Genomic DNA, 21,760 nt, shown 5'->3' on the forward strand with positions numbered 1-21,760 from the left:
CAGCGGACCACCTCAGAGCAGAGGAAGTGTCTTGTGAATGATGTGCAGGAGCTTTCAAGGGACATGATTGCTTTCAATGATGTATACAGTGAGCACAGCAAGATGCAGACTTCTGCAAAGATGTGCATTCAGATGCCGAGCAGCGGAACAAAAGAACCACACAGGATCCCGCTTCCTGCTGGAAAGCTGGATAAAGCAATGAGACGGGCACTGGATGGGACTGTGTTAGGGCAAGGGGGCGCACAGTTTTCTCTCTGGGCATCTGTTCCAGGCCACGGTGCAGAGAGGTAGGCCAAGCAGATCCAAGAGGTCTGGCTGGACAGGACAGGAAGAGGTCAGCATTTAGAGCTGAGGTGATGGGACATTCAGAGAGCAAGGATATGAGTGAGGGCAGAGGTATAAAGAAGGAACTCCAAAATTCTCCCACCTCTGCCTGACTCTGTACTGTGGTCAATGCAGAGCAAGATCAGGACCTGGCACAGAATGGCTGCTGGGGCAGAGAGCTGAGCAGTGACCCTGTGGCTCTTGTATTGATGGGAGGCTGGAGTCCAGCTCAGGTCACAGTGGACTACCCCAGTTTCAGTGTCCCTTCTGGTGACACTCCTATCAGCTGAGCAGTATGACCCTGCTGAGGTGTGGGGTTGTGCACCAAGGCTCCTCTCCTCTGGGATTCCAAGTTGGAATTATTCCAGCCTCCCTTTGTTCTAGCCCTGAGGGCGGCAGCTGCTTCCTGCCCTTGCCTCCCCTGACTTACCTAGCTAACCATTTCTTCCATCAAATTCTCTTCGTTATCTGATAAAATCCCGAAGGACGCATTAACCGATACCGGAAGTGGTTCCGGGAAACAGCCCTCAAAGACACAATCAAACAGCCAAAGAGCTTCACTAGAAATAAGCTCCAATGATCACTTAAATTATTTATGAAAATAACAAGTGAGGAATGTATTTCTTAGCTGCCGGGCCAGCATTGCTGAAAGTGACGGATGCAGTTTAATTGTGAGGGCTGCATAATCACAACCTAAGCAGGATCCACAGCCTTGCTGACGTCCTGTGTCAAAGTCAGGACCATGGGTTTGGAAACAGTGAGCACCTGAAACTTGATAGGGAGATATCAGTGTGGATTCCAAAGAAGCGGAGCCTCCCTTGCTAGAGGAAGCTTGCTTGGCGCGTCTCTACGGAAGACCCTGCAATAAAGTCTTGTAGGCAGTTGCCCGACAAGGATGCTTTGCTCCTGAGACGTACTTCCTGTGACCCTCCGAGTCTCAACAGGCATTGGACATGCACGAACAGGGAAAATTTGGAATATGAAGTTGCATTTGTTGGCCCACATGCCCTGATCAGAGATTCTGGACTCAGGATCAGACTCATGTAGCAGGAGGTGACACTGCAGTTAATTCTTGGCTAGGACCTAGAGGTCTTATCACCTCCGTGTAGTAATATGGAGGTGCCAGAACTTCCTTAGTGTGTCGCAGAGGGAGCAATGAAAAGGCTTAGAGGGAAGTTGAAAGCAATCTGTTTTAACAACCTGCATGCCTGCCCACGCACTAAGTTTCCCCAGTGGGCTCAGGCGATGTTCCTGTCACCGTGACACTGAGAAAGCCACACGTGTCTGTACCACTCCTGGGAATCAACCCAAAGACATCTAAGGCAGCACATTACAGAGACACCTGCAGGTCTGTCACAGCACAGTCACAACAGTCAAGCTGCGGAATCAGCCTCAGTGCCCAGAACAGATAAATGGCTCAAGAAAATGTGGTATATATACATAATGGGACTCTATTTAGCCATAAAGAGGAATAAAATTATGTCATTTGTAGGAAAACAGATGGAACTGGAGTGCCCACATTAAGGCAAATGAGCCAGACTCAGACAAATAACGTATGCTTTCTCGTATATGTGGATCACATATAGAGATGTGTGTGTGTGTGTGTGTGTGTGTGTGTGTGTGTGTGTACATAAGCTTAAGCTTATGTAGGACATGAAAGTATACACTAGACTCTTTGGGAAAAGGAAGGGAACTCGTAGGAGGTGGTGAGGAGAAAGGGAGATTTGGGAGGGAAAATGTGGTAAAAATGCATGATGTACTTGGATGAAAATATCTTTCTGAACCCCATCACGATGAACAATGACTACACACACCAATAGCAAAATGAATCTTAAGGGACCTGCACACTGATTTCTGTGGTCTGTACTGGTTTCAGACCACAGAATTCCCCCCACGTACGTGTCTGCTCCTCTTCTTCACAGCCACACCAGCATTTGTATGTGGCCATTTTTTTTTTAATTTTCTGACTGGGGTAAGATGAAATCTCAGAAAATCTCAAAGTAGTTCTAATGTGTGTTTTACTGGTGGCTAAGGGTGTTGAAGATTAAAAATATATGTCTCAGCCATTTGTATTTCATCTTTGGAGAACTTTCTCTTTCGTTTCATGCCCCATTGTTAAATTCGGTTGTTTCTTTTCCCCACATTTAGGTTTTGGAGTTCTGTGCATGCTACCAGAGGAGAAAAGTCATTGCCAACCTTGCTCAGCTGTGAATCCTTTATTAACAACCATCCCTGTGAGACATGCCCACTGGTGCAGTAGTGGCCTGAGCATCAGGAATGTAACCAACCACTTCCTGCTTGGTTAAGCTGCACTCAAGATGAAACGGATACCTGGAGCTGTTATTAGGGCTAGAACATGTGGTTAGACGGGGTCATTGTCCCTGGGGAAAAACCTACTGCTATTCCTCTGCTCTGTGGATAGCTTATTAAACCCACTCCTAATGAATTACTAGTATACCCATAGATTAGTGTATCTCTCAACCCTCATCAGAGAAACTTCTTTCTTCAGTAGATGTCAGTTAACCCAGAAATTCACAGCTGGTCAAGTCCCAGAGAGTAAGAGACTTAGGAATACTTAGCCCCAAACCAGCCTTCTATATCACACTTCCTCCTTCCAAGGCTTAGGCATCATTGAGGAAGGCGGGGCAGAAAGGTCGGAAGGCCCAGAGGTGATCGCTGACACAGGCTGGCAGCTGCATACGGAAACCTGCTGCAGAGTTGAGACAGCAGAAGCAAAACCAGTGCAAGCTCAAGGCAGACAAAATCCCAGCGGGAGGTGGGAGGCTGAGGGGAAGTCCCTCCTCCCAGGGAGGAGCTATTGCAAGTGATAGCTTCTGGGAGAGGGAGAGCCAGTTTTCATTTACGTGAGGGGTCCCGGATAGGTTGATCATTCTCCAGTGAGTATACACATCCAAGAGTATATGGGCAGCACAAATGGAAGTTGTTGGGGGTTTTTGTTTTTGTTTTGTTTTGTTTTTAATGAAGTCACGGCACTGGGAGGGTAGGGAAGGAGGGAAGGAGATGGATGTAGATTTGAGGGTGGGGATAGGGGAGGGATGAATATGATCAAAATAAATTCTATGAAATTCCCAAGGAATTTATAAAAAATAAAGAAATAACAATTTAAAAAGACAAAAAAATAATAAAAAGAAAAGAAAAAGAAAAAAATCTCAGGACTGTAGAGATTACTCAGCGGTTAAGAGCGCTGACTGCTCAATCATGAGGCCGTGAGCCCAGATGCCAAGACCCAGACTGTAGCCAGGCTTGACCTTGGGTGTGTTTATAACCCCAGTGCTGATGGAGGGGACAGGAGGACTGTTGTCATTTATAGGCTGCCTGGCTGACAAAGGGAAGCTCTAGGTTTGTCAAGAGAACCTGCCTCAAAGGAGCAATGGAGAGAGACACTCAACATTTTCCTCTGGCCTGCACACATGGACACATATGGATACATATACCTGCACATGCTTACACACATACATTCACACATGTACACACACATACACATGTGCACACACTCACATATGCACATGTACACACATACACGCATGAGCTCACAAACCTACAAACACACACCTGCACACATGTACATGTGCACACACACACAGAGGTAAATATACCTACACATGCTTGCACACACACACATACATGCACACACACACACACAGGAGTATGCACATATGCACATACACACCTGCACACACACACACACACACACACACGTGCTCACAAAGACATGAACACTCATGTGCGCACGCGCACGCACGCGCACGCACGCACACACACACACAGAGAAAGCCTTTTTAAAAAAAAATTGGCTCCCCTTTGTTATCATATATGACAATAGGAGATTCTGCCATGAGGATGACTTCTTAAGTACCAGCCCAGTTGGCCAGGTTCCTAGAATAGCAGAGCCAAGTGAGCCTTTAACAACCAGATACTCCACAAGAGGCAGCAGAATGAGTGGGTCTCTGTGATGACTGCGTAACTGTGTTGTCAACCTGACTACATCCAGAAGGCCTGGGAGACGGGCCTCTGGGCACACTTGTGAGGGGTTATCTCGATTCCATTGGTGGGAAGATCTATTGCAGTTGTGGTGGGACTGTCTCCTGGGTAGGGGAACCAGAGTGTGTGTGTGTGGTGTATAAAGTGGAGAAAGTAGGCATGCACACAGTCATAGTTTTCTGTTTCCTCACCTTGGATGCAAGGTTGCCAGCTGCCTCCTGCAGGTCCTGCTTCCCTGACTTCCCAACAAGGAAGGGATGTCATCTCCAACTGTGGGTCAAAGCAGGCTTCTCTGAGCAACCTTTGCAGGGCTCTTTATCCCAGCAACAGAATGGGATCTCAGAGAATATCTCCATGACCCATGGCAAGTTACAGCGCTGGCTAGTTGTGCTGGTTACAAACGCTGTTTTCTGTCTTATAGAAACATGATGGTTTCGCTATGGAAAACGAAAGCTTTTAATATCTTCATTCTTACTAGTACACAAGCATCAGATTAGTACCTTTTTGGACTGTATTGTATTAGAATTTTTGATTTTAAAAATTGCTATTTGAATTGTTGATTTGAGTTTCATTTAAAAAAAAAGTTAAATACACATGGTTTGGTGGTGTTCTAGACCAGCCTGGTCTACACAGAGAGTTCTAGGCTATTCAACATAGTGAGACCCTGTCCATAAAAAAAAAAAAAAAAAGAAAGAAAGAAAGAAAAAGAAAAAGAAAAGAAAACAAAAGGAAAAAGAAAGAAAAAGAAAATCCAGCAATTTTTGAAATGGCTGAAGTGTATTTCTGCATTTTATATCACACATCTATGCAAAGCAGTGTTCTTAGCACTGATGATTATAAAATCAAAATATCAATGGCTGAAATGCAGATCGATTGTGAAAGATGATGAAGCAGGAGTCGGCACTCTGCAGCACGAGACACACAGACAGGGTAAATTCTGTATGGAAAAAATGAACAAGCATGTCGTGTCTGTGGTATGTAAATCTGCTTTAATCCTTAATAAAAGTTAAAGCCTTATGCCTACCAAAGGATGGCTTTAAAGGAAATTTCTGATTCATTATCAGTAAATGTTCGATTTGTATACCTGTTAACTGATCTAGAAATTTCTTTGGGAAAAGGCATTGTGAGGAGAGAGTTGAAGCCCTACTCTACAAAACGGAAGAAGCTCACATCTGATGTCCCAAAGTGGATTTGAATCAGTGCCGTGAAGAGCCTGGCTCTCCCACCCATTCAGTCTTCAGACTTAACCTAGATATGGCATCTCTGTTTGCAATGATGCGTGCTGCCCTCAGGGGCTCTGAGGAGATGCTTTCTGTGTCTCTCTCTCTCTCTGACCATTCTCCATAGTGAGCCACAGTCTGGAAGGGCTAATAGCACCCATGTTCCCTGGTTCAGATCACAGGGCCTCCACTCTGGAGCGACCTCCGGAGTTCCTGAGTAGACAGACACCCTTGACCCCCGGCAGGTCTCGTCTTGACCCTGGCACACAGAGTTCAGCTGTTATGGGACAGGAGACACAGGGTCAAGCAGAAGCCCCAGAACTTCCCCTCAATGAAGCTTGCCGCTTTCCTCAGTGATCTCTGGAAGAGAAGCCACATTGGCAGCAGGATGCATCTTCTCAGGAGGTAGTCCGCCTCCTGTGAGGAAAGTGTTGCCTCCTTTGAGCAGGATTTGGCCCTTCTTCCAAAGTCAGCGCCATTCGTGTGTGAAGAGCTGGATGCCCTCCTGGCCAGGCCAGTGGAGGAGTTGGGTGCTTTCCTTATTGTGTGAGGGTCTCAGCTCACCTCACTACAGCACACAACACACTGCCATTCATTCGTTTGCTTCTTTCTTTATTCAAGCAAACTTTCTGGGGGCTCCTGCTGCATGCCGAGCCTGTCCTGGACACAGTGTTTTACACACACACACACACACACACACACACACACACACACACACACGTTGTGTGCTCAAGAAGGTGGCCTGGGGCCTTTTTTTTTTTTTTTGGTTTTTCAAGACAGGGTTTCTCTGTGCAGTTTTGGCTGTTCTGGAACTCACTCTGTAGACCAGGCTGGCCTCGAACTCAGAAATTCGCCTGCCTCTGCCTCCCAAGTGCTGGGATTAAAGGTGTGCACCACCACTGCCCAGCCAAAGCATCAGTATTACTTTTATATGTGTCTGTTTGGAGACAGAGTCCCTTTATGTCGTGCTGGCTGGAACACTGTGTAGTTTAGGTGAGCTTTGAACTCACAGAGATTCCCCTGCCTCTATCTTCTGAGTGCTAGGGTTAAGGGTATGCACCACCATGCCTGCCTTTTTTTTTTTTTCAAGAAATTTGTTGTTGTTGTTTCATTTTATTTATTTTAAATTATTTTTATGTACATGAGTATTTTGCCTACATATATGCATGTGTACTGCATATGTGACTGGTGTCCTCAGAGGTCAAAGGAGCTGAAGTTATGGATGGCTGTGACAACATGTATATAGTTGCTGGGACCTGAACTTAGGCCCTCTGCTAGAGCAGCAAACGCTCTTAACTGGTGAGCCAGCTCTGCAGCCCCACCCGTGAGTATTGCAATAGAAAAGTATTGGGGAGAAGAGAAGTTAACTCCTCAAGTGACTCTAAGTGTCAGAAACTGTTTCCTGGGTGGAGGAGGGACCTGGGAGGGGGAGTTAAGCAGGAATCCCAGTAGTGGGAACCCCAATAGTGGGTGTTGAAAGCAGAGTCAGGAGGCCTGAGGACCACAGGGAGCAAGGCACAACCTGGTGTCGGAGAGAGGGTGGAGGAGGAGATGGAGAGCAGACTGGCAGGTCACAGGGGGGGAAGGGGCAGGGCTTTAAGGAAAGCTCTGATCCATACCGAAACAAAAATCTTTATGTCCCATTATTGGAGCAAGAGCCCAATGTAATGTGACATGTTTAATAAACAGTATCCTGTGTGGAAGCTATATATATCATCCTTCCAGGCAGGTCTTGGTTACACTTTGCCTCTTGGGAGAATTGTTAGTCTTATATATGGAAAAGCCTTGAATCAGGCCAGGCTAATCATCTCTGAAAAGGTGGCACATAAGTTTAACTCTGTCTTACTGGCCAGGCGGTAGTGGTGCACACCTTTAATTCCAGCACTTGGGAGGCAGAGGCAGGTGGATTTCTGAGTTCGAGGCCAGCCTGGTCTACAGAGTGAGTTCCAGGACCGCCAGGGCTACACAGAGAAACCCTGTCTTAAAACAAAAACAAAACCAAAACCAAACACAAACAAACAAACAAAAACAACCCTCTGTCTTATAGCATTACAAAGCTTATGCATCGGTATTCCCCAAAATGTTATTGTCTGCACATCAGCATTGGGCAGAAAGAGCGCTGCATCCCTCAGATCCACCCGGTCACCTCTGAGAACACTTTACCACACACTACTACTTGAGAGAGAAAGTGTTCCCAACCACCCATGTGAACTTCTACCTCCGACTGCATGACACTGGACACACCATACACTGCCAATGGAGACACCCAGCAGCTTCCCATGTGCACCTAGCGTTAGAGAAGAGGTCTGTGTGACTGTGGTGGCAGATACTATTATTTTAATGTCTAGGTAACTGAAGACCCATTTTTAAAAATGCCAAATTATTCTCTGTCCTAGACACAGCTTATGGTCATTGGCCAGAAGGGCCTCAGTTGAGGAATTGTCTAGATTGGATTGGCCTGTGGGTATGTCTAGCCGGGTTAACCATCTTGATTACTAACTGATGTAGGAGACTCCAGCCCACTGTGGGCAGCACCATCCCTAGGCAAGTGGTCCTGGGTTATATAAGAAAGCTAACTGAGCGTGAGCCAGTGAGCAAGCCAGCAAGCAGTGTGGCTGCTCGAGTACCTGTCCTCCGTTCCCTCGGTGATGAGCTGTAACAGAGAAGCTGAAATAAGCCGTTTCCTCGCCTCCGTTGCTTTTGGACAGTGTTTCAAAGTGAAACTAGAAGGTGCATATTTACCTTTCCTCCTAAGTTTTGCTGGGTTTCTACAGATTCTGCAGTCAGCACCTTGGAAAGCGCCACCATGTGGACAAAGCCAGAATGACTGACTGTTTCTCATTGGCTAGTTTCCGGTGATGAAGAGCCAGAGTTGAACAGGAGAGATGCTCAGAGCTGTGAGTCTTCCATCAGTAATGAGGCGAGTGTGGAGGCCAGCGACACCTTCAGAACGAGCAGCTGTAGACATAAGAGCGCTCGGATCCAACCGCCGATGCCTCCTTCAGCTACAGCCCAGGGCAGGGAGGGACTTATACCCGGTTGCTTAGTTTTCCCAAGAATAATTTTAATTTATAAACAAGCAGGTAGCTTTGTCTCACAGTTCTGCAGCTGGGGAACGTGGGAGCATTTTGCCAGCTTCTTCTGTACTTCTAGAGAGGGCCCACTGTGTTCCAGCTCACGGCCAAAGGCAGAAGGGCAAGGGGACCTGCCTTTCGGACACACAGGCCCCGGGGGTGGGGTGGAGGAGGAGTAGGGGGGGCGCGGCTTGCTTTGCTTTCTTGTCTCCAGTTGTTGAGTTGGAGTCTCATGGAGCCCAGGCTGTCCTAGATCTTACTATGCAGTCAGAGATGATCTTAAACTCCCAATCCCCTACCACCTCTACCTTCCAGGTGTTAAGGTTATAGACCTGAGGCCAGGTGCATGCTGGGTAAGCTCTCTACCAACTGAGCTACATCCCCCAGCCAGAGAACATTTGTAACAGCCAGCTACTAACCCAGTCCTGCATAGTGAAAACTCATCTGAGAAAGGTATTAATTGGCTCTTCCTCCCATTCCCCTCCACACTCACCCCTACAACAGTGACAGAGTTCACTGAGTTTTGTAAAGACTGAGCAAGACTCCACCCATAGAAGCCACATGGCTCTTAAGGGAGAGCAGGGTTGAAGACCTGGTTTCTGATTATCCCAGCCCAGGTCTCCTATTCTGTCCCTGCATGCCTTTAGTATAAGTGACTCTCATTCTTGATATTATAAAAGTATCCTTCAAATGAATTCTGGTCCTACCATCTCAATGAGTTCTTGAGACCTGAGCCTTCTCAGGACAGCCTGGAAAGATCATCTCCTTCCAGATCAAAGGTCATGGAAGGCCCAGCTGTGAGGTTTGGTTTTATTTATTTATTTGGTTCCCAGGTCTATTTGTGAACACAGAAGGAACGGAAGCCAACTATAGATTCTTTCTTTCTTCCTTTCTTTCTTTTTTAAAAAAGATTTATTTATTTTATATATGTGAGTATACTGTTGATGTTGCTGTCTTTAGACATACCAGGAGAGGGCATCAGATTCCATTATTGATGGTTGTGAACCACCATGTGGTTGCTGGGAATTGAACTCAGGACCTCTGGAAGAGCAATCAGTGCTTTTAACTGCTGAACCATCTCTCCAGCCCTATAAATTCTTTCCCAAAGAGAGAAAAGCATTTCTCAGTTAAGGATCACACCCAACCCCAGAAAGCATTTAGTGTCACACAGGGATAAAACCATACTAGGTGTCCCAGACGGCAGAGTTCTTTGTTCCTTTACTTAATAATTAAGCCATATTTCTACAGAAGGAATGGAGGTAGTCCAGTGACAAATTCCTGACCCTCAGAAAGCAAGTGCAGCCATTGTGACACACTGTTCACAGAAACACAGGGACCAAAGATAGTGACGTCTCTACTAGGTTCTAGTACATTCCACCATTGCTGTCCTTGCTCTGCCCATGTGCAGCCCCCCTCCACAGAGGTCTCTGGTTGAGGGTCATAGGGCTCTTTTCTATACAGGGCTCTGGCTTCTTGTTGCTTGTTTTGTTTTATAAATCAGTGACCTTACAAACTCAGAGAGACCTTTCATGTATCCCAAAGCTGGAAGAAGAGTCAGTGTACGTTGAATAGATGAAATAATATTCACAAAGGTACCCATAGGCTGGCAGCCTGGAGAGACATCAGCTGTGGGAGTATCTTAGACACATATCAACTTCTAGGTTCAGATTCAACATAGAATCTTCAGGGAAGGCAAGAAAATCTAAGGGGGTCATGGACAGAGAGGGGCCACAGGGGGCACATGGCAGCCCCTCAAATATGAAGGGGCTCACACATGAAACTCCCCTGAACTTACTCACCTGGGAACAAGTGCCTGGGGTTTTCTGCATTAGGTGGTTAGGTGGCTGCCTTCCCATCATGCCCTGGGCCAGTGACAATTCAACAATGACCTTTTCTTATGGGTGTGAGGAGAATGGTCACAGTCATCTAAAAGTGGAACACATTCACTTGCAGCCTGGCCAGGAGCCAGGAGGACCTGCAGTGAGCACCTCCAGAAGAGATAGCATCTAAGTGCTTAGCAATGAGCTGGGCACCGGCACTAGAGAGCTGCCAATCCATTGAAGCAACTGCCGTTCCCAGGAGGCGCTTCCCATGCCTCTCTGACTGCAGGTACCCAGGAGAGAGCTGAGTTGCACTGGGCCCCTCCTGTGTTCCTTTCTACCTTCTTTTTAAGTCCATCTTGACACCCAGCATTTGTGGAACCTCATCTGTATCCCAAACACTGTGCTTATTCAGATCTGATCAGGGGTCTGAACCGCTGTGATCCATCAGGAGTGCCGGGACTCAATCGACAGTATCTGTGGTGTGACTAGATGCTCAGCTGGCTGGGATTCACTGTCAGGCAACTCTACTAAACACCTGCAGTGTCCTTGCTCACTTTAGCCTCAAATGTCCATAACCCAGGTGCAGCGCACTCATCTTCAGATGGGATGCAGGAGACTGATGGCTTACCGAGTTACGAGGCTTCTTCTTCTTCTTCTTCTCTTCTCCTCCTCCTCCTCCTCCTCCTCGTCCCCCTCCCCTTCCCTTCCCCCTCCCTCTTCTCCATTTTATTTATATGAGTAGACTGTAGCTGTTTCCAGACACACCAGAAGAGGGCATCAGATCCCTTTACAGATGGTTGTGAGTCACCATGTGGTTGCTGAGAATTGAACTCAGGACCTTTGGAAGAACAGTCAATGCTCTTCATCACTGAGCCAGCTCTCCAGCCCCCTAGGCTTCTTAATGGTGGAGCTGACTCTCAAGATTTCAAACCACAGCACCCATCAGGGTTCCACACATCCAGAAGACTCACCTATGTGACAGGAGATGAATTTGGCCCAAGCCAAGATGGCATTGCAGGAGTGAGTGGGGCTGTTTCGGGCAGTGGTGAAAAGATCAAGTGGGTGAGACCATTGTCTGGGATATCAATGTCGGCATCTGTTTCAAGCCTCCCTCCCACCATAGCTTATTAGACTCTCTGGGTAGGCTCTAAGCTCAGATACCAAAGCATGGACTCCTAGCAATTAGGACATGACCATCTTTGGAGACGGGGCCATTAAGGAAGTCATTAGGCTAACTTGAAACCTTATTCTTAAAATAGGGGACTTGGGACTTCAGGTGCCAACAAGGTCCTCTGTACTCTAGGAAGTATTAGAAAGGGTCAGGTGAGCTCTGTGACAAGCCAGCCTATGTGTCATTGATGGTTTACAAGTAAGTCAACTTTAGTTTTTTGCCTGTGGGCTAGACTGTGAGGGGACAGCATGTAAGGGCCAATGCCCTTAGCATGGTGACTCAAGGTCTTGTGTTCCCCAGCTCTTGTGATTCCCCTCCCGTGGGAAAGAGGAAGTGGCGGGCTCTCTCAGTCCTTAAGCACACTGTGCAGAGGGGGCACCCAGCACTCCTGCACCTGTGCCACAGGAATCCTTGTGGGGCAGTTGCTCTCAGATGCCAGGGTGGCTGGAGTCTGGCCTTGACGAGGAAGAGTTACCAAGTAGTAGCCTTACTCTCCACGCAGAGAATGTGAAGCTCATGGATGAGCCGCTAGCAGGCTCTGTCATGTATCTCTGTCACGATCTCAAACCTGTCTCCCCTCATTTCTCCAAGCAAGAGGCTGGCTGCCAGTGTCCAAGGAGAACCTCTAAGCCAGCCGTCCTGGTTTATGGCTTGGAGACCTAGTTTATTACCTGTAATAATTTTTTTATAGCTAGCCAAAGGCACACAGCTGCCAGGCAAAGCCGGCAGACAGCTGGGGGTGGGTGGTCCTGGGACCACAGCTGGGGCGGGGGTGGGGAGTGGAGGGGGGTTGCTGTGTGAAAGGAATAGCAGCAAGGCCAAGGGGGAGGCAGCAGAAGAGAGGAGCCTCTGCTTGTGGATTGAGAATCAGAGGAGCCAAAAGTGTTGTGAAACCAGGAAGAGGGCTGCTGCCTGATTTCACTCCCAAGTAAATGTTTGACTGGGTATTTGCCTTTTCTCAGAGTCTGAGTCTATAGATCAAACTGGGGAGAATAGGAGCTCATGGGAAGCCGTCATAAACAAGCTTCCGAGGAACGGAGCAGCCCCAGGACCGCAGCATCCACAGTACCGCGCACAGTAGTCCTTCAGCAAGATGCTTGCTGCCAGCACAAGGTGAGCGGCAGAGACTGAGCAGAGATGGGTCACTCCTCCCGGCTCTTTTGATGTTAGAGATTAACAGACTGGGAGAAAGACACGGACTGGCTAATCTGCAGGCAGGCGGATATGAAAAGGCAGAACTACGGTAGATTTCCTCCGTGTCAGTCAGAGCCACGGTGAGTGGGCAGAGCCCAGGTAAAGAGTCAGAGGATCCTGACCGAATCCTGACTGCAGTCTTCTGACATGGTTTCCTCATCTGTTACTCTGGTGTAAAACTCCCCATCCTTCCTCGCCCTTTTTAATTGATATTTTATTTATTTTTTTTAAAGATTTATTTATTGATTATATGTAAGTACACTGTAGCTGTCTTCAGACACTCCAGAAGAGGGATACTCAGATCTCGTTACAGATGGTTGTGAGCCACCATGTGGTTGCTGGGATTTGAACTCCGGACCTTCGGAAGAGCAGTCGGGTGCTCTTACCCACTGAGCCATCTCACCAGCCCCTAGTTGATAATTTATAATTGTCCTCATTTATGGAGTACACTTTGATGTCTTCATATGTGTATGAAACACTGATCTGACCTCAAATATTTGCCATTTCCTTGTGGTAAGACAGCCCTTCCCCTCCCCGGTTTGCTATGTAGCCAATTGTTAATTCTAGTCACCCTGTTGGGCCACAAAACAGCAGCACAGCAGTGGCCCCTTTTCCTCATAGCTGTAACTTTGTATGGTGGCCAGCCTCTCTCGCCAGCCTCCTCCTTCTCCCTCCTAGTTTTTGTCCCACCCTGCGCTTGCATGTGTCAGCCTTTTCTGGTGGCCCTAGATGAGTGATGTCATGCATTGCTTATCTTCCTGTAATGCCCTCTGGGCTTATCTATGTTGACAGGATTTCCTTCTTTATTTGAGCCTAAATAGTATTCCATCCTACAGATGTACCTCATTCTCTTTGCCCCGAAGTTGGACCTGCTGGTAGACGCCATGTTTCAGCTGTTGTGAATATTAAGCACGGATGCATCTACCGCTTTGAAAACACTACTTTCATTTCCTTGGTCTATGTCTCCACTAGTGGAAATGTTGAATCGAGAGGAAGTTGCATTTTTAGTTTTTTGAAGACTCTCCATGCCCTTTCCCATCATGGTCAGGCTGATTTACCCCCAGCGCGCGCAACTCTCCTCTTTTCTCTGCCCTCAGCAGCATCTGCCATCTTGCTGAGAATAGCCTTTCTGACAGGAGAGGGTGAGCCCACAAACTTGAGAGCATCAGAGGAGAACTGGGATGGGAAGGATGGAGGATCAGGGAAGTTCTAGTCCTGCCCAGATGGTAGGAACTGAGACTCGCACTCTGACCTGAGAACTTGGGGAATCAAGAGCAGAAAGCAGGCCCACTGCCTTCTGGAGTCCCAGGATCTGGTCAGAATGCTAAGAGATCCCAAAGTAGACAGGAGAGAAGGGAGCCATGGAGACAAAGAGGGCAGGATGGGAGTTATCTAGAGGATAGGTAGATGGAGAGGGCTGAGCATCTCTGGAGGGTGTGGGAAGGGAATGGTGTGCTGTAGAGTCCAAGAGAGCCTGCCCCTCTCTCTCCAGTGGGCTCTGTGGTTGGGAGAGAACAGGAGAGGCTGAGGTGACAGGGCCTGATGCCATCAGATGTGGGTTTCTAGAAAGGTGGCTCTGGTCCACGTGGTGGTCAGAGATGTGGCAGAAGGATGTTGTATGGTCTAGTGATGATGATCATTACCTGGGCTACGAGCAAGGACAGAGCTGAGCGGATTCCACAGGGATGGAGGAGCCAACCAGAGTCGCTCTGGATCTGTGATGATGTGGCCAGATGGGCATGTGGAGCCACTGCTCCTGCGATGAGGACTTGGGAGGATGAGCTGGGTAGAGGGACAGGCTGGCCTGTGGCTCCATGGGACAGTGAGAAAGTGCTCCTCAGGAGGAAGGCACCTGGTGTGGCTGTGCAGAGGGGACTCAGTCCACCTTTGGGCCAGTTGCGTGCCGAAAATGTGTGTGTGTGTGTATACATATATGTGTGTGTATATATATATATATATATATATATATATATATATATATATATGTGCATACACACAAATTATAATATATTTTTAAATTTATTTTCCCCCATTTCCTTTCATCTGTATGGATGTTTTGCCTACAAGTATGTCTGTTCACCACGTCTATGCCTTGTGCCCATGGAGATGATATCAGATCCTCTAGAACTGGAGTTACAAATGGTTGTGAGCTGCCATGTGGATGCTGGGAATCAAACCCAGATCCTCCTCCAAAGCAGCCAGGGCTCTTAGCCATGAGCCATCTCTCTGCTCCTGATCAAATAAACCTTCAGACAAAGAATGGTAGGGAGTAGAAACAAACCTCTTTCTTCTTCAGTCAACCTTTTTTTGTTTTTTCTGAGACAGGGTTTCTCTGTATATCCCTGGCTGTCCTGGAACTCACTTTGTAGACCAGGCTGGCCCCGAACTCAGAAATCCNCCTGCCTCTGCCTCCCTCAGTCGACCTTTTTATTTTTTCGTGATGGCTGCTCTGAGCACTTCAGATACACACGACAGCAGCCATGTGTGCTCCCCACGGAAGGGCAGCAACCAGGAGCTGCCCATGCCTGGCCAGGAAATATAACAAGTAGAGAGATGGAGACTGGGAACAGATGTCTGCACACAGGGAAGAGAAGGGGCCAGGGAGAAAACAGAATGGGAGCAGAATGTGCATGTGTGGGCCCCTGGAATCTCTCTCCTGATTCTTAGGGGTTGTTCCCCAGTGGTCAGCTGAGAGCAGAGTGTCTCTGAGTCCCAGGATCCCAGCAACCTGCAATCCTGCAGCAGAACTGGGGTGCCACAGGGTTGTGGTCCTTGTGTGGCTTCTTTGATAGATGAGGCTGGCAGCTCAAGGGAGCAGCTGGGACATCTCATCAGAGGCATCCTGCCCTGACCCACATTGCTGGGCTGGCCGTAAGGCCAGAGAGAGCCAGGGCAGCCACTCTGGCTATTGGTTAACAAAGTGAGGACTGCAACCCATGCAATCCTGAGTATGGCTAGGGGCCCGGGACAGAGCTCTGACACTGTAGCCCTGTGACAGTGACTCACTGAGCAGAGGAGGGGAGGGGCCAGAGGGCTGATCCTGGAAGGAGGGGCACCAGGAGAGTTGGCCAGGTGCTCTGGGGAAGTGGCTCAGCCCCAGGAATCCCTTTCAGCTCGCCAACGAATGACCTAGCTAACTAGCTAACTAACTAACTTGCCTCCTCCCCCTCCTCCTTCTCCTCTTCTTCTTACGCTTCTCCCTCCTCTTCCTTCTTCTCTTCTTCCTGTGTTGTCTTCCATCTTTGAAGATCCTTTCACTCTGGAGCCCCGACTAGCATCAAATGCAAACTCCAGCCTAGGTTGCTCTCAAACTCCCAGCAATCCTTGCTCTGCCCCTCAGTTCTCTTTAGTGCTTTGATTACAGGGGTGTTGGTGCCCAGCTGGAGAAATTCTTTTATACTCAGAGCTGACCTTAGCAGAGGAGGAACTAAGAAACGGGAGCCCAGAACTTGGAGGTGAACCTCAAGTTAGAGGTTAGCACGGGCTGTAGAGTGAAACTCTGCCTCAATGTCACCCCTGCCCCCCCCCCAAAAAAAAACAACCAACCACCACACACCTAAATCTAAAACAAGCCTTATATGGGCTTGGATTCCTGAGTGTTGGGATGGGACGAACAGTCGCAGTAGCGGAGGGTCGAAGAGGGCAGCCGCTATGCTGCAGGTGGGGCACACTCTCCAGGACTGAGACATGTCCAGTCTTTATTACTTTTGCCTTTAATGCAACTTTTAAAATTTTTTTAATGTTTAATTTTTGACAATGACATTTAACATCTGCCATGCAGTGTGCCCCTTAGTGACAGCTGACCTTGCCCAACAGACTCAAGCCAGCCTTGGCAACACCTGTGTCTATCTCAGCTCTCCAAGGCCAGAGTTGGTGGATTTGTGGGAGTTCCCATAAAGCAGATTCCCCAGCACCAGGTGTGCACAGAGTCCTGTGCAGACAAACTGCTTGTGTCTGGTACCTCTCCCATGACCTACCTCTGCACTGGACCGGGGACCATTCTTTCTGCTGCCCACTCGACTAGCAAACTGAACTGGACCTGAAATGCCCTTGAACTGTGTGGCTGCCCTGATCACCACCTCTCTCTGGATGCCTCTAGAAAGAGATTCTGGGAATCAGTGACCATCTCAGGGCCCTCTGTGCCAGGCACCAGCTGGAATCTGCAAGAATCAGAGACAGGAAAGCTGCTGGGCTTCAGCTGGGACAAGAGGGACCCTGTCAACCAGGGACTGACATCCATCCCAGGTCCGGTTCCTTATTTTAAAAAGAGGCTAACGCTACCTAACCTGCAAAAGGTTAAATTATGAATTAGGACATGGTTGGGAGGGGTGAGAAGGGAAGGAGGATGGAGGGAAAGGGAAGGAGGGTGATACAGAGAAGCAGAGACAGACAGAGATAGAGAGACACAGAGTGAGACACAGAGACACAGGAAGAATCTGTACTCTAGTTTGTATCTCTAGGCACTTCTCCACCATTCTTGGCTTGTACAAGTCCTACAAATCCCAGAAGTGGAATTACTGTATCCAGAGAGGCTCTTGGCAGATAAGTAAGTGGTGCTCAGAGTCCTCACGCCGTTTGCAGCGTGATCCCAGTAAAGGAAGGTGAAGAAGATATCATCTCCTCTTGGCCCTCAGCGCCTCCGGCAGCTCCTTCCAGGAGCTCCTGGTCTAAAATGTCAGATGACATCTCCTCTCATTTCAGTGCTAGCTGAGTGTAGGGGTTTATTGTTTTTATTTTTAGCTTTAAAAAAAGACTTCAGGTCTCCTGTAACCCAGGTTGCCCTGTGTTCCAAGGACAGCCTTGAACTTCCGGTCCTCCTGCAGGTGCACCCTACACGGGCTTATTTTGATTTAAACTGTTCAGCTAACATGAACTAGCAGCAGATGATTGTGGGTGTCATATGACACATCCCAGACTCTGTCTCAGCAGTCCTCTCAAACCCTGGTCAGCTCTTTGTATTGGGAGCAGGCTCGATCCTCCCTTCCAGCTATCTGGAAGTATCCAGTACATTACTGCTGAGTGTGGCCGCTCTCTGCGCTTCGTAACACTCACCTTACCCTCCTCTGCAGCTGCATCCCATGCTCCCCATCCTTCCCAGCCCCCAGACATCCGTGGGGCCAGTTTTTTAAATGTATGTGCTGTCTGGCTTATTTCACTCAACCTGATAGCTACAGACTCATTCCTGTTGTTGCAAATGAAAGGATTTCATTATTTTGTTGGGTTGTTTGTTTGTTTTTTTTATATAACTGAGTAATATTTCATCACATACACATGCCACATTTTCTTTACCCATTTTGGGCACCTCAGCTGATTCCATATCTTAGCTACTACCAATAGTTCTGCAGAGAACATGGGAACAAACATATTTTCTTTCCTTTAGATGCACACACCCAGGAATGATGTAGCTGAGTGTGGCAGTTCCTTGCTTAGTCAGCTTATTTATTTTTAGACAGTGTCTTACTATGTAGCCCTGGCTAGTGGAGAACTCACTGTGTAGATCAGGCTAGCCTCTAACTCACAGAGATCCTCCTGAGTAGAGGGTTGTGCCACCACACCCAGCTCTGTGCTTAGCTTTTAGGGCCCTCTATCCTGTTTGTCTCCATGGCTACAGTCTTTATTCCCACCAACACTCAAGCATTACCATCTCTTTGCATCCTCACCGGCTCAGCTACTCCCTAACCTTTGGGTTCCCCAGGGAGACTCCACACTGGTGAACAGACCTGTGGCCCACTTAGGACTTCTTTTGAGAAATGAAAGCCCGAGAGGCTCAAGAGGAGAGATGGCTCAGCAGTTAAAAGCACTCACTGTTCTTTCAGAGGACCCAGGTTCAATTCCCAGCACCCCACATGGTGGCTTGTAACCATCCTTCAACTTCAGTTCTGGGGACCTGACCCTCCTCTGGCTTCTGCTGGCATCAGGCAGGCACACATACAGGCAGGCAAAGCACCCATCTACATTAAATACATACATACATACATACATACATACATACATACATACATACACACACACACACACACACACCAGGTCACTTGCCAATTTTGAATTCTAAGTATTTTGAAATCCCTCTTTTTTCCACTAGCAGCTTAGTTACCAATTTTTAGATGCCACTCACTAGTCCTGTAGCCTCTCTTTTTATATTGACTTCATTTTCTTTCTCTTCCTGGTCATTGTTCAAGTGATTTTTTTTTCTTTCATGTAGCTTTTTACTGTGGTGGCTTGTGTTCAGCCATCCCCTGCTGGTGGTCTGCCACTGGATCGTGACCACGCTCAGCTAGGAGTTCATTTCTACTCCTAAGCTGCAGAGGGAGGAGACAAGAGTCTACATCCCCACACCGCGGGAGACACAGCCACACAGTTTTATTTCTCTCTGTCTTCCGTTTGGATTTTGTTTGAGGCTTAAGTTGTTGCCGGCTCAGACATCCTATTCTATAAAGTTCAGACAACCAATTTCAAGGTACTTACCTGGCGATGGAGCACGATGGCACATTCTTCTGTTACCGTTACTTTTAAACCCTTCTTCATGGGTTCCTTTTTATTACCTGAGAATTTTTATAATGAAAATGTTTATTACCTGAGCGTGTTTGTAATGGAAAATAATTTTCAGTTCTTGTGTTTATACATATGCATTGACTACATTATTAAATGGAATATTACACGCTGGAAGCATTTGGTATTTATATATTTAAAATAAATATTTACATATTCAAATCCCCAGAGCTGAGGGATAGCAGTGTGTTCTGCCAATCCCTTGGCAGTCAGTCCTTTTCCTCTGATTTTTTTTCCTTGGAGAGCTCGCCCCCTAGCGTTCACTCATGAGAGGATTGGTGTTCCCTCCACAGTCTTGGGAGAGAGGTTCATTGAGGTTCCTGGCTTTCTTGGGGCAGTTTTTCCTGCAGTGTCCTGTTTTGAATGGGTGCTCATGTGGAGAGTTCCATGACCCTGTGCCGTGAGCCTGGCTGTAACTGATGCCAAGGGCTGGTTTTCAGTGGGAAGAGGAGGAGGAGAGCGTCCTGCCAGCTGGGGCCCTTCAGTGGCTGACCCCAAGTGCTACTTCTGGTCTGGCCATTGCCCTTCTCTCTGTGACCCATGCATCATAGCGCGCGCGCACGCGCGCGCGCGCACACACACACACACACACACACCATTGTGAACATGTGGAGGTCAGAGGACGACTTGCAGGAGTTCCTTCTCTTCTTTTACCCTGGGGATTGAACTCAAGTTGTTAGGCTTGGTGGCAAGCCCCTTTCCCAGCTGAATATCTCAATGGCCCTGCTCTTGCTCCCTGAGTGGGTGTGAAGCTTCTTCCATGCTGTCTACTCTACGGTCCTGCTGGTCTTTTCTCTTGGTCTTTTCTCTTTGATCTTGTCTCAGCTCTCTGACAATTCCCTTTTGCTTTCAAGTATGGCTTCTTCCCTTCCTTCCTTCCTTCCTTCCTTCCTTCCTTCCTTCCTTCCTTCCTTCCTTTCCTACACGTAAGGTTTTGCATGGGATGGAAAGACTGATGTTTTGTTGTTTTGTTTTAAGATTTATTTATTTATTATATGTAAGTACACTGTAGCTGTTCTCAGGCACACCAGAAGAAGGCATCAGATCCCATTGCAGATGGTTGTGAGCCACCATGTGGCTGCTGCAAATTGAACTCAGGAACTCTGGAAGAGAAGTCAGTGCTCTTAACTGCTGAGCCATCTCTCCAGTCCACTCTTATGTTCTTTTGTTTGTTTGTTTGTTTTGTTTGTTTGTTGTTTTTTGAGACAGGGTTTCTCTGTGTAGCCCTGGCTGTCCTGGAACTCACTCTGTAGACCAGGCTGGCCTCTAACTCAGAAATCTGCCTGCCTCTGCCTCCCAAGTGCTGGGATTAAAGGTGTGCACCACCACTGCTTGGCCCACTCTAACATTCTTAAGAGCCAAATCCTGTCTTACCTTTTCTGGACATTTCAGATCTGTGGTGAGATGCAAGCACAGGCTGCTAGGAGTTTAAAGAGTTCCAGGGGATAGATGTGAGTGTTTCTGTTCTCCCCTGAGACCTCTGAGCGAACAGGGGTCACTGCTGGTGAGGTGATGCTGAGGACATGGAGGGCTGGGTGTGCTGGAGTCAAGGATGCAAGAGCTGGAGTCAGAGAAGTGATGGAGTGGGCCATGGTGGTGCCCTGGAGTTAGTGCAGCAGGAACAAGGTGTGATGGAGCCTAGGAAAGAGGGGGTCCCTTGTTAGGGAAAATGTCCCTGTGTTTCTGACTTGAGATCCCACCAGCTTTGTCCTGAGGACATCTGCAGTGTGTAGTCTAATGGCTCCCCCTCCTGCCCCAGCACTTCATTGGTGTTTCCGACCCAGGTCCACAGCCTAACTTCCTCCCTGGGAACCAGTGATGCTCAGTCTCACTCTCCTCCCTGCAGACCCTTCCGGGGCCCTGGGAAGATGGAAAGGACTCTAGTGAAGGGTTTGCATGGCCATTAGTTTTCCTTAAAACATGAGAAAGTCAGACATTTCTGTAGTGTTCTGTAAAAAGAACTCCACACAAAACCCAAATCTACCCACAACTGTGCTGTCCAGATATGGATGGGGGGGGGGGTGTCTTCGTGCCAACTCCAGGGATGCTGGAGATCATCCGAGCCATGAACAACGAAGATGAACGAGGAACTGCAGGAGAGCAGTTCACTTAGGAAGACAGTGAGCGAGCGGCTGGGTGTTGGGAATGCACGTGAAGAATTCAGATGCTCCAAACTTCTGAGAGAAATACTCCAGGCTGGAGTCAATGCTGTCCTGTGACTGTTGATATGGCTGACTCGACTTGTGGCTATTTTTCAGAACCAGGCAGATAAATATCACCTGTGACAACCCAGTGGACCGGGAGGTCTTCCTCCATTACTCCCTCATCCCATCGGTAAGTAAAGGTAGTGGAGCCCAGGGCAGTGAGGGAGGGAGGGAGGGAGGGAGGGAGGGAGGGAGGGAG

General features: G+C 48.0%; 1 protein-coding gene across 3 annotated transcripts in view; it reads left to right on the plus strand.

Annotated features, from left to right (window-relative positions):
- Nucleotides 1–12,579: 12,579 nt before the first annotated feature.
- Nucleotides 12,580–21,760, plus strand: part of LOC110292533 (stimulated by retinoic acid gene 6 protein-like) — a 38,830-nt gene continuing 29,649 nt past the window's right edge. For all 3 annotated transcript variants that reach the window (XM_021159874.2, XM_021159875.2, XM_021159876.2), the window contains exons 1-2: nucleotides 12,580–12,727; nucleotides 21,616–21,691. In XM_021159874.2, the coding sequence (XP_021015533.1) occupies nucleotides 12,708–12,727; nucleotides 21,616–21,691 (96 nt within the window). In that variant the 5' untranslated portion in view covers nucleotides 12,580–12,707. The remainder of the gene's footprint in view (nucleotides 12,728–21,615; nucleotides 21,692–21,760) is intronic.

This window comes from Mus caroli, chromosome 4 (genome assembly GCF_900094665.2).
Source record: "Mus caroli chromosome 4, CAROLI_EIJ_v1.1, whole genome shotgun sequence".
Classification (NCBI taxonomy): Eukaryota; Metazoa; Chordata; class Mammalia; order Rodentia; family Muridae; genus Mus; species Mus caroli.